Source organism: Mustela erminea, chromosome 10, assembly GCF_009829155.1.
Source record: "Mustela erminea isolate mMusErm1 chromosome 10, mMusErm1.Pri, whole genome shotgun sequence".
NCBI lineage: Eukaryota > Metazoa > Chordata > Mammalia > Carnivora > Mustelidae > Mustela > Mustela erminea.
This window is the reverse complement of record NC_045623.1, coordinates 106,019,793-106,034,711: the sequence shown is the minus strand read 5'-3', so window position 1 is coordinate 106,034,711 and position 14,919 is coordinate 106,019,793. Positions and strand designations below refer to the sequence as shown.

The 14,919-nt window shown below is 61.0% G+C and overlaps 1 protein-coding gene across 8 annotated transcripts in view; it reads left to right on the top strand.

Moving 5' to 3' along the window:
- KCNAB2 (potassium voltage-gated channel subfamily A regulatory beta subunit 2) overlaps positions 1–14,919 on the top strand; it is an 82,445-nt gene that overhangs the window by 30,795 nt on the left and 36,731 nt on the right. For 3 of the 8 annotated variants that reach the window (XM_032303803.1, XM_032303802.1, XM_032303805.1), the window contains exons 2-3: positions 1,229–1,357; positions 2,463–2,504. In XM_032303803.1, coding sequence (XP_032159694.1) covers positions 1,281–1,357; positions 2,463–2,504 — 119 coding nt within the window. In that variant the 5' untranslated portion in view covers positions 1,229–1,280. Of the gene's footprint in view, positions 1–1,228; positions 1,358–2,462; positions 2,505–9,817; positions 10,062–14,919 lie in introns of those variants that run through there. The other 5 variants (XM_032303801.1, XM_032303800.1, XM_032303799.1 and 2 more) reach the window with 2 other exon arrangements.

Below are 14,919 nucleotides of genomic sequence, written 5' to 3'. Positions count from 1 at the left end.
AGGTCAGCTCGTGCTGACCACGTGGGACAGCAGACAGGGTGCCTGGAGAGAATTCCAGAGCGCGACAGTCAGGCAGGCTCCCCAGGGAGGCCCAACAATGAGAAGGTCTGTCGGAAGGGTATTCCAGGCAAAAGGAACTGTAAGTGCAAAGGCCCGGTGGCAGGTGTGCACTTGGCCTGTGGAAGAAGGGAAGAAAGGGGTGCATGACCCAATCTCCTTTAGAAGTAATTGCCCCTGGCTGCCAGGGGGAAGCAGGGAGCACAGTCAGGAGACTGACCTGGTGGTTCAAGTGACAGATGATGATGGCTCGCCCTGAGGGTAGCGGGGGTTGGGGGGGGGCAGTAAATGGACCGATGTGTCTGTCGGTACTCATTATCAATTGCTGTGTAAAATGTGCCTGCAAACTTAGGGACATAAAATTCTTGGTTTCTGTGGGTCAGGAGTTCAGTTAGGGCTCTGCTACGTCTGCTGCCTCGCAAGCCTGCAGCCAGGGCTGTGGTCTCATCTGAAGGCTCGACTGCGGGAGGAAACTCGGAATTCCAAGTCCACACGGTTTGAAGGATTCCCTTCTCTGCGGGCAGTTACACTGAGGGCCTCCGTTCCCGGCCCCACGGCCCTCTCCGGCTGTGGCAGCTTGCTTCTCAGAGCCAGCAAGGGAGGGAGTCTGCTAGCCAGACAGAAGGCACTGTCTGTGCTGCCTGATCATGGAAGTGATATCCTGTCACCTGTGCCCTGACCTGTGGGGCGGGAGGAGGTCACACCCAGGGGGAGGGCCTGCGTCCCAGGAGCTGGGGTTATCTGAGCAGCTGCCTTCCTGAAAGCTGAACAGTGACACCAGCAAGCCCTGGGCTGGGGTGGGGGGAGCTGAAGCATTGAGGATGAGCCTGGGGGACGGTGGTGCCACTTCCTGGGACAGCAGAGACGGTCCAAAGTTCTCAGCCGACCGATGCCCCCGGGGGCCAGCAGAGCAGGGCTCTCAGAACCTCGGGAAGGCAGCTGGGAGGCAGAAGAACCTTGTGAAGCACGGGGATGGGAGAGTAGAAATCCCTTACAGAGCCGATGAGCCCAACCATTGGCTTTGTCTGAGCCCCCATGGGCTGGTCTGTCTGTCTGTGTCACGAGGGACATACAGATGCCCAGCAAACCAGGCCTTCGCCGTCACAGAGCCTCCCGGGCAAACCCAACTGGTCTTTTGAACCACCTCCCCTCTACTCTGCTTCTCCTCCAGAGTCTTCCGTCTGTGAAGAAGAGAGCAAGTCAGGACCAGTGAGGCCAGCCCCATGTATCCGGAATCGACCACAGGCTCCCCAGCTCGGCTCTCTCTGCGGCAGACGGGCTCCCCCGGCATGATCTACAGGTGATCCCCTGCCCCCGACCCACCCAGGCCAGTCTCAGGCTCGGTCTTGCCTCTGAGAAGGGACCCCCGAGGCCAGTCACCAGCCCTGGATCCAGAGGGAAGGACCAAGGGAGGCCCACAGGGCTCTGAGGTACAGGTCAGCAAGAGCTTTCTCGGAGGGAAGGAACGGAAGCTTTTAAAACCCCAGATTGTCCCGGTGGAGCAGAGCCAGGGTGAGACTCGTCCCCGACTCTTCTGGACGATGCTGTTGGAGGCGGCAGGCGTGCACGTGAGGGGCCTCCCCAGCTTCTGTGTCTTTCTTACACACCCCGACTTGTGCAGCCTCCTTTAAGGGAGGCTCAGAGCCTCGCACCGGGGGTGGGGGAAGGAGCGGCCAGCGGCTCGCCGGGCACCCTTGCCTTTCTTCCGCGGAGGCCAGTTCCAAACCCAGCTCTGGGTCTCTCCGTGTGGAGAGCAGCCCCGGCTGAACCACGGGGAGAGAACACGAAGGCGTTGGTCAGATGACAGCTGCTGCCCCACGCATGGAGCCCAGGACCCAGACAGCCGTGGCCGCCCCGAAAGATGGGCCGGGTGGGACCCCAGGGGCCCATGAGCCCTTGATGGGTTGGGCCTTCCTCCGTAATCGTGAGGGTCTGACCCAGAGCGAGTATCCGTAGAGCCCACAGGGAAAGGGGGCGTCCCTCCTTGATCAGAATCCTGAAAAGAACCTCGTGGTCCCAGGCAGTCTCGCCAGTGTGTGGGGGGACGGGCCGCGTCTCGGCTTGAGGGTTCTGTACGGTCATCCTAGGGCATATTTCGTTAAAACCCAGACTGTCGCTCAGAGGTTTCCCTCGTCTTCGCGCCCCTGCCCCACCCCGTGGGAACGAGGCCGGCTCCCTGCGGACCTGCCCCAGTCCACCGAACAGACCGGGCTTCTGCCTCCGCGTGCCACTGGGTGGCGCTGCCGCTGAGCACTTTTTCCCCGGGTGTTCGGGCCAAGCGGGGTGGGGCCGGCTGTGGGGTGTCTCTGCTGCTTCCCGGGCCTGCACCTCCCTGCGGCTAACGCCCACTGTGGACTCTCTCTCTCTCTCTCTCCTTTTTCTCTGTCTTCCACCGCTGTCCGCAGTACTCGGTATGGGAGCCCCAAAAGGCAGCTGCAGTTCTACAGGTAACAAGCCCCCCATTCCCCCCACAGCTCGCTCGCGGAAGGCAGGGGTGCGAGCGGGAGGGCCGTGCCCACCCTGCTCGCAGCCCCAGGGAGACACCCCAGTAAGACGGGCGCCAGGGTCCTCTGCCGGTGCCCTCCACATTGCGTTATGTGATATCCCGATGCACACCGTGAAGCCAGGATCCTGGTGTGTGCCCTGCTCTGGAATCCGCTCGGATTGGCGCAAAAGGCCTGATCCCTGCTGAGCTCACCCTGATCTGCCTCACACTCTCACCTGTCCGCGGCCGAGGCCGCACGCCTATTGTCACACATCTGTTGTCACATGTCTGTTGTCGCGGGTGTGTGCTTCTTGGGTGATCCGGGTCAACGAGGTGGGGGGCAAACCCAGCCATTCTCCCCTTCTCTTTGGGTCTGAGCTGATTTGGGATCAAAGGGGCAGTTCAAGGCCGAAACATCCTCGGGGGCGTGGGGCCGCCGTGTGACCTGGGTTGGGGCTGGACCTGCTGGCATTTTCTGGGGCATCTCCCGGGTGGTGGATGGGCACACCACGTTCTTCGGTGCAAGGCTGTGCCCCACAGGTACATGGTCTCGAGGGGCCCTGGCTCACAGCCCAGGCCAAGGCAGGTCAGCCTGCAGAGTCCTCCCGGGCGAGTCCCTCCTCCTTTGGGCCGCTCAGCTGTGGCGTGGGGAGGCGCGCCACAAAGACACGTGCTTCTCAGGCAGCCTGTAACTGCAGGAATTTATTTCAGTGGACGCTTTCCTCCTGTCGGGAAAGTGTCAATGTTAAGCATGACACAGGTCAGCCCGGGGGCTATGGGGATTCGGTATGGCTCTTCGGAGCAGAGCCCTGGTGTGTCGTATGTACCTCGGCATTCAGAGCTGGGAGGTCTCCGTCTAGACCGGCTCCCCAGGGCCATGCCCACCTGCTGGTGCAGAGCCGGGAGTCGGTTTTCACCGTTGCGTGGGGAGTTGGGTGCCGGGGCCGGCAGCCCTTCCCGCATCCCTGGCACCTGGGAGCATGTCCGTGGGCCTGGGTCCTCGCGCTAATTTCACCTCCCCTTCAGTGCCTCCCATGGGGTCTCACTCCTTCCAGAGAGCCCCGAAGACATGACTGAAATTTTTGCTGGATAAGATTTTACCTGAAATAGAGCGGAAGATGAGATTTTACCTGAACTGGTTAGAGCTGAACTTGGGCTTGCAAAGGCTTTTATGGGATGCCACGCGGGCCATCCCGTAGGTGGGATGGCGTCACACGTCAGAACATAGACAAGACATTCGTCCCAGCAGGATTTGACCAATGAGACCAAAGACCCTGGAGGGGAGGAAGGAGTGAGATAGCAGGCGGCAGAATGGCAGCCCAGACTGCCAGCCGGAAGGGGCCCCCCGCGCAGGGGCCGAGAATTGTGGGGTATCGAAGAGCTGAAGCCAGAGAGGATCCCACAGCCCTCGCTGGCCCTCAGGGCCCACAGATCCAATGTGTTGTCCACTCCCAGGGAACCCTCTGTTCTGCCCTGAGGCAAGCTCTGTTGGAGAACCGCCCCCGAGACGCGCAGACCTCCATCCAGGCCTCCCAGCAGCGCGTCCCCCCCAACGAGGCTCCGGCTGTCCCACCTTTAGTGTCTCCGGTGTGGTTTCTTCTCGTAGACACCCTGTGTCTCTTGCAGGGTCTCTAACGATGACCTCTCATGACATGATACCTTTGTTTAATGTCCTGGGTGCCACTCCCAGGGGGGCGTCCTGGTCATCTGGGCCCCGACTCAGCAAGCCTCCGAGGGTGAGGTCAGTTGGCATGTGGTCCCTCCCCTCGCAGGGCAGAGACGTTGGAGGTCCTGCCCTCCAGCAGCTCACGGCCTGTAAGGGAGGCGAGACCCTGTATCTGTCCGCTCTTCCGGCGAACGGCGCGTAACAAACAACCCCCAGGCTCGGTTCTCTGCAACAGGAAGCGTGTGTTTCGTGCAGGCTGGGCTCGGCTGTTTGCTCTGAGCCTCAGGTGGGGCCCAGGTGTTCCTCCTTGGGTCTTTTTTGACCAGAGGCTGCTCCAGGCAAAACACTGAAGGAAGAGCTGACGTACGTCACGCCTGAAGGCCTACGGTTTGAAGCGGCGCGCGCAGGCCCTCCTGCTCGTACTTACGGCCAAAGCAAGTCTCATGACCACGCCAGATGTAAGAGGGCGGGAACATATAACCCCCACCCATAGAAGAACCTCAGGCAGGTGAGGCAAGAAGTGTAGAGGCCCTGGAACCACTGTGCGACCTAGCCCGGGACCCACAGGACTAATAATACCGGGAAGGCAGAACCTGTGGTGGGAGACGTCCACACAGCTCTTGGCACTCCGAGGAAGGAGCGCCCCTGGGGTCGTGACCCTGGAACGGGGCTCAGCATGACTTCAGCCCAGAGTTCGGCCTCAAAGCATCTTCCGAAGCCGGGTCAGAACGTGTGCTGTGAGGAAGGGTCCCTGTGCCCCCTTCCTGGAGGGAGTGGCAGTGTGGTGTTCAAATAGCAGGCTTCCAGAACCTTCTGGCCATTTATAGGTACTGACCGTATAGGTTATACCAATCTGGGGCACGTCCCTGTAGAAGGGAGGAGGGACACCTGTCTACATTGCTGAGGGCAGGTCTGCCAGACCCCAGCCCCTTCCCCGGGAGTGGTGGTCACATCCTCTGGGGACCCCCAGCCCCATACTGCACAATGTGGTGGGAAGAGCTGTGAGCCCCGGGTCCTGGCCTTGGATAACCAAAGCATGGCCGCCACTCCCCACCTGTGGCCCATGCCTCTGGCACTTGGGGCCGTGGAGGGCTGGTGGGGAGTGTGCCCACGGGAAGGGGCGGACCCCAGTCGGCGCCCCCTCCCACCCCCCGTGCCAGGAGCGGGCCTTGCCAGGCTGCACCGCGGAACTGCATTTCCCGGGCTTTTAGGGGAAGAGACACTCGTGAATAATTCAGCCTCTCACTGAGCTAAAAACGCCCTAATAGACTAATGGACTCCCTGCCTCCAAGCTCGACCCTCATGGGGCGCGTCTCATTCACCAATTGCTTCTAACATCCTACGGTGACACTTGCTAATGAAGCAGCCGCTGGGGCAGAGCCTTAGAGCGTCTGGTGAGCCCTAGTCAACCAGGCTGTGTCCCTTTTAAGGAGCAGACGCCAGGAAGGCAGGTGAGTGGCCCCTCAGCTCCAGGAGTCCGGGGACGGCCGCCTTCTCAGGGTTGCTGCTGGGGGACCAGCAATGTTCCTTCTGTTCCATCCCAGGAATGGAAGACACAGAGAGCCTGGATGGGGGGTGCACTTGGCTGATCTGAAATTAGATGACCCTGTATATTTTTTCAAAGCAGAAAACCTCAAAAAAAAAAAAAAAAGGAGAAGAAGAAGCCGGGCCTAGGTAGCTACAGGGGACAGCGGGACGGGGGGAGGGGTGGGCATTCTGCGGCTTGAGCGCGCTTGCCTCCCAGACCCGCCCCCTGGGGACCGTCCGTCTTCCCATCCTGGGGAGACCTGGGCGTCTGGCTTCACCACGAGGATTCAGCATTGTGGGGGCTTCCTGTGAATGACAGCGGAGTCGGGGGTGGGGGACTCACTGGGGCCTCGGTTCGCCGCCTGCTGTCCGGCCAGGTGGCTTTGCTTTGCCGTGATGCGCTGCCGTGCGCTTTCGAGCCGCGCCCCAGAATGATGCAGCTTTCCCCTTGCATTCCCGCTTTCGGAACTTGCGCTGGTTTCTCGAAGACCGAGCCCCATGTCTCCGTGTAAAAGAGCCGTTCAGGATTCCTTCTGAACCTCACCTGTCAGACTGTGGTGGCTTCCGGTAAACGCACCACGCAATTCAGAAACGCCAGGTGGTTGGCCCTTGGGGGAGGTCGAGGGCCCAGCTGACTTAATGAGGTCGATGCCTCCCCTTCGCTTTCCCGTGTCACGGTGCTCCGTGTTCCTTCGCGGGAACCCCCCCGAGCCCCCCTCCACCAGAATCGATGTGCAAAATGTGGTCTGCGGTGCCGGGGAGAACCTGGGTGCCTGTAACTCCTTATGGCTATTGAGGAAGGGGCTAGGTTTTCTTGAGATGGCGTGGGGGGCTGGATGGTGAGGAGGAGGAAGAATGTGAGGTCAAGGTCAATGCGCCCCCGAGCCCTGAAAAGCGAGGGGCCGGAGGCAGGAGCCCCAGCAGTGGGCCCTCCTTTCTCCCTCCCTGTCTTCCCGAGGCCCCTGCTTCCAGCCACCCCAGCGGGTTCCAGTCACCTTGGGAGGAAACCAGGAATAATCCCCAGCATGAAGAAGTCCCGAGGGCCAGATGGTCCTCTCCCGTGGGCAGACCATCAGAGCACGTCTGTGCCTTCCGTGTCTATCCTCCTCGGTGGGGTCTTCCCTGCCTGGAGGAGAGGAGGAACATTTCCCAGCTCTGCCCCCACAGTGAGCCCTCGTGGGCACCAGTGCTCACCCTGCCACCCCAGCCAAGGCCACTATGCTTGTCCACACCCCACCTCTCTCAGAGTCCCCTGGCCAGAGCCAGTCCCAGCGTCCGAGGGACACGCGCCGCCGTGCCACAGGTGACACCCACAGGCCCACACCCAAGGTTGCTGTGAGGTGCGCTGTAAGGAAAGGTCACAAGCAGAGGGGACCCCGGCCCCCACAGAAAGGTCACCCTCTAAATCCTGGCTGTACCCTGCCTGCCTGCACCCATCTCATTAGGAATGCGTGGTCCGTGCAAGACCAGGGTCAGCCACCAATGCCGGCTTCCATGCTGTCCAGCCTTTCCTACTCATGTTCGGTATTGGCAGCACTCCCTGGTACCCTTCAAGCCTGTGCTCCCCTGTGCCCACTCCGGGGGCCCGCCCTGCCTCTAGCCTCTGTCCTCTCCACCCCACTTTCCCTAATTGGTGTCCCAGCTGATGGCAGCCGCTTCCCTGCCTGAAGCCGGCTCCCAGCTGCACCACCAGCCCCTGCCCAGGCTCATCTGCACAGCCGGTACAATCAGCTTCTGCTCGTCCCACTTCACAGACAGGGAGACTGAGGCTCCGAGCCATCAGGGGCCTGCCTGGGTCGCACTGAGGAGGTGACAGACAGGGCTGCCCCTGTCCAGGACCTGGGTACGTAGGCACACCACCCTCCCAGCCCCAGGACCTTGGCTGGACTTCCAAAGCCAAACCAGACCAAGTTGCTTTTTGTGGCTAGTGTCTTGAAAGCTAATGGTTATTGATCTCGGTCTGGCTGGGAATGTGTGCGTCCGAGGTGGGTCCTGCTTTTCGGGAAGGACCGCTGTAGCCCCAGCCTGCCAGGCTGCTCTTCTCTGAACGGGGACCCCCAGGGAAGCCAGAACTGGTCCGCCTTTGCCCCATGCAGGACGGGCCACCGGCCACACCGCCACTTCTAAAGCCGCTGCCCGATGCTGCCCTGCCCCCGGCTATGCTTGGAGGGGCTGCGGGGCCAGCAGGAAGGGAGGGGAGATCTGTGCTGCTGCCTGTGGGCCTCCATGGCCCCATTTCCTAAGATGACCCCCATCCTGGAGCCGTGGGCCTCTCCACGGCCTCCAGAGTGATTCTCCTGGACATGGGAATTTTCGTGCCTGGGACATCTCTACATTCTTCAGCATCCCTGATCCCCTTAGTCCAAACCCTTGGGGGATGCCAGCCGTCCTGGACCCTGCAGACCCCCTCCCGGGGGCTCTGAGCCATGGTGAAGGGGAGTCCTGGCCCCAGAGGCCCCCACCTTGCCCCCTCAGCAGAAAGCAAGCTGCTTAGGGCCTCAGGCTGGAGTCAGGGAGGTGCTGTTGACACGTCAGGGGAGTCTCTGCGGGGGGCACTGAGCCTCAGACGGAAAGGTCCTCACCCTCCTGGACCTGACCTCCAGGAGATCAGATGCAACAAACGAGACGATTAGAGAAGACTCTGTTAGGTCAGGAGAGGGTGCAGCCATGGAGGAAAATCGCAGCAGGAAAGGGCGTTGTGAAGTGTCAGGGTCTGGGGGGAGGGTCTCACCCAAGGAGGGGGCTAGCCCAGGGCAGCACCTCTGCCCTCAGGGACAGAGCCAAGGCCTCCGCAGCTGCCTCAGCTCCTGGGACAGCTTTCCCAGCCCCTCCCAGGGACGCTCGAACTTGCTGCCCCTTGGGGACCGTGCGCGCTTGTCCAGCCGTGGGGACTGGGCTCCGGGTCCTGCTCTGCTGCTGACCTGGCAGCTCCCGTCCGACCTTCCGTCCTTGGGGATGATGCTGGGGCCGCCCTGTGGGCATCTGAGCCAGGGCAGAGGGCTGTGGTCCCGTGCGCGGGGGCTCCCCAGGTTGTAGAGCACCCCTGACCCCTGCAGTTGTGTCCTTGCTGCCCACGGGCACTGCAGGACGTGGGTGCGGGGCCGCAGCTTCCCTCCTCGTCTCACGCCCGCACGCACATGCGTTGACACAGACGGTAGCTTTTCCTGCTTGCCCGGTGTTTTCTTTACTTCCGTCTCCGAGGAGTCGCCACACATCCATCCACGGAGACCAGCCTCGCGGAAGGCTGCGCCACTTTCCGTTCTAGGGATGGACTCTCATTTCCGTAACCAGTCTCCCCGCTGAGGGGCACCGGTGCTGTTTCTAGTTTCCGAGAGTGTGGTCCTCGCTCAGGAGCACGATTCAGCAACGGTTCCTCCCACCTCAGCTTGGCCATTTCCCTATCTGCACGGAACCTCTGTCCCTCTCTTGTCACCCCCCTCCTTACACACATCCCATTCCGTCTGTGGCAAAACGTGTGGCTTGTGACATATTCGGTTATTGTGGAGGATGGAGCCCATGGAATCTGCTGGTGCCGCGGTACTTTCTACTTTCTACGAGTCTGTGGCTAGGGTCTCCCTTTGTGCGTCTCGTGAACAAACGAATAGGGCCTTCCTCGGGCCGGCTCGTCCTGCGTCATCACCCCAGAGACAGCCCAGTACCTGCTTTGACCTTGGCAACACCGCCAGGGAGCGCTGTGACGCGGTGCCTTCGGCAGTGGGGGGCCGGGCTCTCTGCATGCTCTCTGCCCCTGTTTTCATTTGGAGCCCCTTTGAGTTTCTCCCGCCTGGAATGCAGCTTGGCCTGCGCTTGTCTCGGGGAGGCGAGGGCAGAGGATGGGGCTGAGCCAGATTCCCAGCCGGGCAGCTTCGAGGACGAGGACGGAGACTCTGGTGTCAGGAGGAGTTCGCTTCCCGGGGCCCAGCCGCGGGGGCCAAGACCTGCTGTGGCCGCTGTGGCCGGAGGACGTGTCTCTGCAGCACCCCTGCCCCGGGCACAGCCCCCCGGCGGGCACCCGGGCGGGGGGAGGGGCAGCGGCCCCGTCCCTAACTCATCGCCACTCCCCGCGTTTCCCGTCCGGACAGCGGCAGCCCCCGGGCCGGGCGGGACCATGTTGTCCATGACGTACAGCGAGAGCCTGAGGAGCGTGAGCAGCAGGTGTCACTCGGACTGGGCCCTGCACCCCGTGCGCCAGACGGACACGCTGGAGCTGCAGCGGCTGCGGGAGGTGCGGGCCGCCGCCCAGGCCAGGAACATGGAGAGCTTCCTGCGCATGCACGGCCTCTCCCTGGACGGCTGCACCGCCCGGCGCACGGGCATGAAGTACCGGTAAGGGCCGCGCCGGGGCCGGGCGGGACGACCAGGCAGGTGCCGCCGGAGGGTGGCTGGCGGGAGCGCGGCAAGTGACGGGACCGGACGCCGGGGTGGAGGGCGCGCGCTTACGGAGTCCAGCCACGCGGAAACGTGCGATGGGAAGTCAAAGTCTGTCCTCCCGGGCATCGTCCTGCCCTCCAGGACCAGCACGGGGACCACTTTGATGAGCGCTCCGCGGGAGAAGAGCGCGGTTTCTTGACAAGGCTTTGCAGCAGGGGTTCAGGGCATGGCTGTCCTTGGCCTTCTTGCGCCGTCGCTGGGACAGCTGAGTGACGGGGGGCTGGGTAGACACGAATTCACGAAAAGGCCTCTCGGTTCGTCACCTCTGATCAGCTCGTCCTGGCGCCAGGCCAGACGTCGGCCCGGGCTGGGTATGGTTGTGCTGGAGCCGGGACGTGTTCTGCTCTCGTCACACCGTAAGCCGGACCGTCCTCACGGTGGGGGAGGCCGGTTTTCCGCAGGCGGCCTCCGAAATTAGCTGCCCGCCCCTGTGTTCTCCAGGTGACGGGCGTGGAGGGCTCGCTCTGCTTGGAACTTCAGAAGGATGTTCTGTTTAGCGGGCAGGTCTTTGAAGTCAGCATCTGGGGCAGCGCTCTGGTCGGCCCACTTTCTGGGCTGAGAGCCTCCGGGAGCGGCCGGAGAGCCCCAGAGCTGGCGCTTGCATCTCTCCATGGCAGGCGCTCCGGTTTTGTTCCTGTGTTAAATCTGAATTTCAAATAAACTTTTTTTTTTTTTAGTGTAAGTATATCCCACACAATATTTGGGCCATACTTACACTAAAACCTTGCTTCTCTGAAGTCCAGATATAATTGGTCATCCTGTCTTTGATGTGGCTTCCGTCTAACACAGGCCCCGGGGGGCTGTCTGGTTGCTCTCTGGGGAGGAGAGCAGAGACCAGCCCAATGGCTTGAACATGCCGCTGTGGACTAGAGTCTGGACCGGCGGCCCATTGTTTGTTTGATCCTGTGGTTGCCGTTTAAAGAAACAAGGCACTTCTGCTGTGAGTCCATTAGATGGCAGAATTCTTAAGGTTTTGTGTTCTGAATCCAGCTGTCAGGGGGGACAGAGTATCAGCAGGTTTGGCCCCAGCAGCTCCTAATTCTAGTGGAAATTTCTCAAGAGGGAGATGAGCCTGGGGCAGGGGTGGGGCACCGGTCACTGATGCTTGTCATTCATTGAGCAGATGTTTATTAGGGGTCTTTTGGCTCCAGGGGCGCCTGGGTGGCTCAGACGGTTGAGTGTCTGCCTTCACCTCGGTTGCGTTCCTGAGGTCCTGGGATCGAGTCCCTTGTTGGTCCCCCTGCTCCACAAGGGGTCTGCTTCTCCCCCTGCCCCTCCCCCACCCCACTCGCTCACTCTCACTCTCATGCTCTCGGTCCCTCTCTCAAATAAATAAGTAAAACCTTTACAAAAGGGGAAGGCGGGTCTGTTGGGTCCAGATGCCACACAAACAAGATGGACAGGGCCCCCGCCCTCGTGGACGGTACATCCTCATTCAGGGAAGCAGAGAAAAAGCAAGTAACCACCTAAGGAAGTAAGACAAGCCCGGCACAGCTGAGACCCCGACCCTCTGAAAGGGGGACATGTTAAGATGCAGCATGGAAGCTTCCAGGCCAAGGAGACAGGGGAACATCCGGCCAGCGTGGCTGGGCCAGCCCGAGGCAGGTGGTGGGCAATAGGGTGCGGCAGAGCAGCTTCCTCCCTGGAAGACCCCAGCCCCCGCCATGGTGGATACAGTTCGTGATGGCAGGTGAACCGGGGAGAGTCGTATCCATGCTGAACCCCAGAATGTGACCTTGTTTGGAAATAGGGTCGTTGCGGATGGACCTGTTAAGACGAGGCCCTCCTGCGGGAGGGTGGACCCTAACTCCGATGCCTGGCGCCCTGGAAAGAAAGCCATATGACGACGAGCAGGGATCAGGCCACATGACGGAGGAGGCAGAGAATAGACATGATCACGAGTCTGGGGACACCTGCAGCCACCAGGAGCTGGAAGACGCAGGGGGCAGGGGTCCCCTGGAGCCTCCAGAGGGAGACCGCCCTGCCCACAGCTGGATCTCAGACTTCTGGCCTTCAGAACTCGGAGAGGATCTATTTCTAGTCTTTGAAGCCCCCCAGGTTGTGGTGCTCCATTTTGGGAGCCCCAGGAAGCTAACATGGGGTGGGGGAGACGGAGACCAATCGCTTATTCACCTGACACCCCGAGGAAAATCTGGGCCCCATCAGAAATGTGGGGAGCTAGCCAGGGGGCTAAAAACCCAGGGAAAACCCACTTCCTAGGGAGCAGAGGGGAACAGAAACCACAGCGCCTTTCACATTCGATGGGCCAAAGGTGGTCACACCCGCACGGCCCCTTCCGTATCTGGCGGATTTCATCTCGCTGCCTCCAGGGGAGGTGCAGTTATCGGGAAAACAGGCCTCTGCGACTAATGCCCACAGTTATTAAAGATCCCAGATAAGTGCTGCCCCACGGCCACCGTCCCCGCCGGCAGCGGGGCTGCGACTTGGTTAAACTCGGTCTTAAATATTAATGTAAAAAAGATAATGCCTCCAGATACGAGCCTGCTCGGGGGAGCACGGGGACAGCGGTGCCCCAGGCCTGGGCGTTTTATCAGCTGAACTGAGCTCGCAGCTGGGGGAAAGGCTTTCCTGTTAACTTTCTCTGCTGCTTCTTCACTTTCCTCAACTCATGTGGGGGAAAAAAAGCATCAGATTTTTAGATCCGCACAGTGCCTGCGTGAGCTCCCCTCCCCGCACCCACCCTGGGGGTCAGCTATGGGCGGGGGTCCGGAGATGTGGCCTCAGAGGAGGCAGCAGCTTTCCCAGCAGACTGGCTAGAGGCCCCAGACCCAAGTGACACCCCTTGGTTCGGTTCTGCTCCTCCCTGGCCCCCTCAGGGTGCCAGGAATGGATCCCAAATCCCCTTGAGGGCGCGTGGACTTTCCCTGCTCTGATTTTGGCTGAGACCGTCTCCCCCCACTCAGGAGGCTCCGTCCTTCTAGGTCTGGAAGTTGCCAAGCTCGTTCCCTCCTCAGGGCCCTTGCAAGGTCTGGTCCCCCCGATTTTCTCATGGCCGGCTCCCTCCCCCTCTATCACGTCCCCTGGTCCTCAGAGAGACTTTCCCAAGCGCCTGGTCGAACAAATGTGTCCCAGACCATCCTCAGTCCCACTGTTCTGTCCCCTGCTGGCCCTCTTACCTGCAGCCCCTCAGAGCAGAGCCTTGTTCGCAGCACCAAGAACATGCCAAGTCTCCATAGGTATGGGGTGGATGGTGTTGAATGGGCGTGGCCCTAACCCCCTTTCCAGAATATTCCCCGATAAAGTGTGTCTCATCCCCGCTGCTTCCTTGACAACAGGACTGGAGGCAGCATCTGCGCCTCTAAGGCAGCCCAGACAGGGAGGCTGGGGGAACCCTGGGCAGGGAGGCTTGGTCATCCGCTTCTGGTGGGGGAGCCCGCCTGTGTGCCTGCGAGTTCTGACCATAGACCATGGGCTCTCACCACAAGCCCGCTCGACCACCAGACAGCATTTGGTTTGTGGCCAGGTTCACCGAGCAGACTCTGCCTAGCCTCTGGGTTGTTCACAGGGGATCCCTTACGGCTGAGGCATCAGAGAGGGCCTCCTGGAAGAGCTGAGAATCCAGCTGTGTCTCCAAGGACAGACGGGCAGCGGATAGGTAGGCAGGACGACAGGTGTGTCTCCGAGGACGGGGGGACAGGACCGGTGAAGGAGAACAAGCAGAGACCAGAGGGGGACGGTGTGTGGACCAGTCTCAGAGGCTAAGTGGGGATGAGTCCCCCTTGTGAAAGGTCCCATATTGGTTTCCTGAAACTGCCACAACAAAGTACCACAAATGGGGAGGGGGGGCTTGAAACAACAGACACAGAATCTGTCACAGCTCTGGAGGCCCAAAGTCTGCAATCCAGGTAAAGGGGCCCCGTTCCCTCCGAGAGCTCTAGGGTAGGAGCGTTCCCTGCCTGTCTCATCCTGCTTCTGGGGGCTGCCAGCCAGCCCTGGCACCCCTCGGCTCACAGACGGGCTGCCGCAGCCTCTGCCTCCAGCTCCACATGGCTCTTTTCCCTCTATGCCTGTCTGTCCCCAAATCTCTCTGCTTATAAGGACACCAGTCATGGGATTTAGGGCCCTCTACTCCAGTGAGACCCCACCGTAACCTGATATCATCTACAAAGACCCTCCTTTCAAGTAAGTTCACAGTCACAGATAGATGAGTCAGGACTCAGCATGTCTTCTTGGGGACGTATTTCCACCCACAGTAGGTGCCAAGGGCTCACTCCACTGCTTGAGCTTCCCGAGCGAGGGTCAGTGCCCTGGGAGAAAGTCCGGCTCCCTGTGGTGCCTGATGACCTTCGGTGTCACCTGGCCTCTCTGTGTCTCCGTTTCCCCCTCTGGAAAGCGGAGCCCGTGTGCACTTCCTCACGGAATTGTCCGGAGGGCTGTGTAAGGCAGTGACGTCGCTCGGAGCTCCAGGCGTGGCCGCCGGTGGGAGAGAAGTGTGGTCTTGGAGGCAGTCGCACTGGGAGGTGTAGCCCATGTCCCGTGTGGACAAGGAGCAGGTGTGGAAGGAAGAAAGGAGGAAACAGGAAGGAGCTTGGTTAGGCGGAGACCAGCCAGTCGTTCGGGAAGAGCTGCCCTGACAGGAACCGGGGCTGGGAGGACAGCAGGCGTGGGGTGTCTCGTGGGTCTCCGTGGAGGGCTGACCAGGACCACAGCGTCAGCAGAGCGGCCCCCCTTCATGGGGCAGAAGGGGCTGCGGCGATCTAATGCCCCCACTGGTGGGTTCTCTGTAACAGGG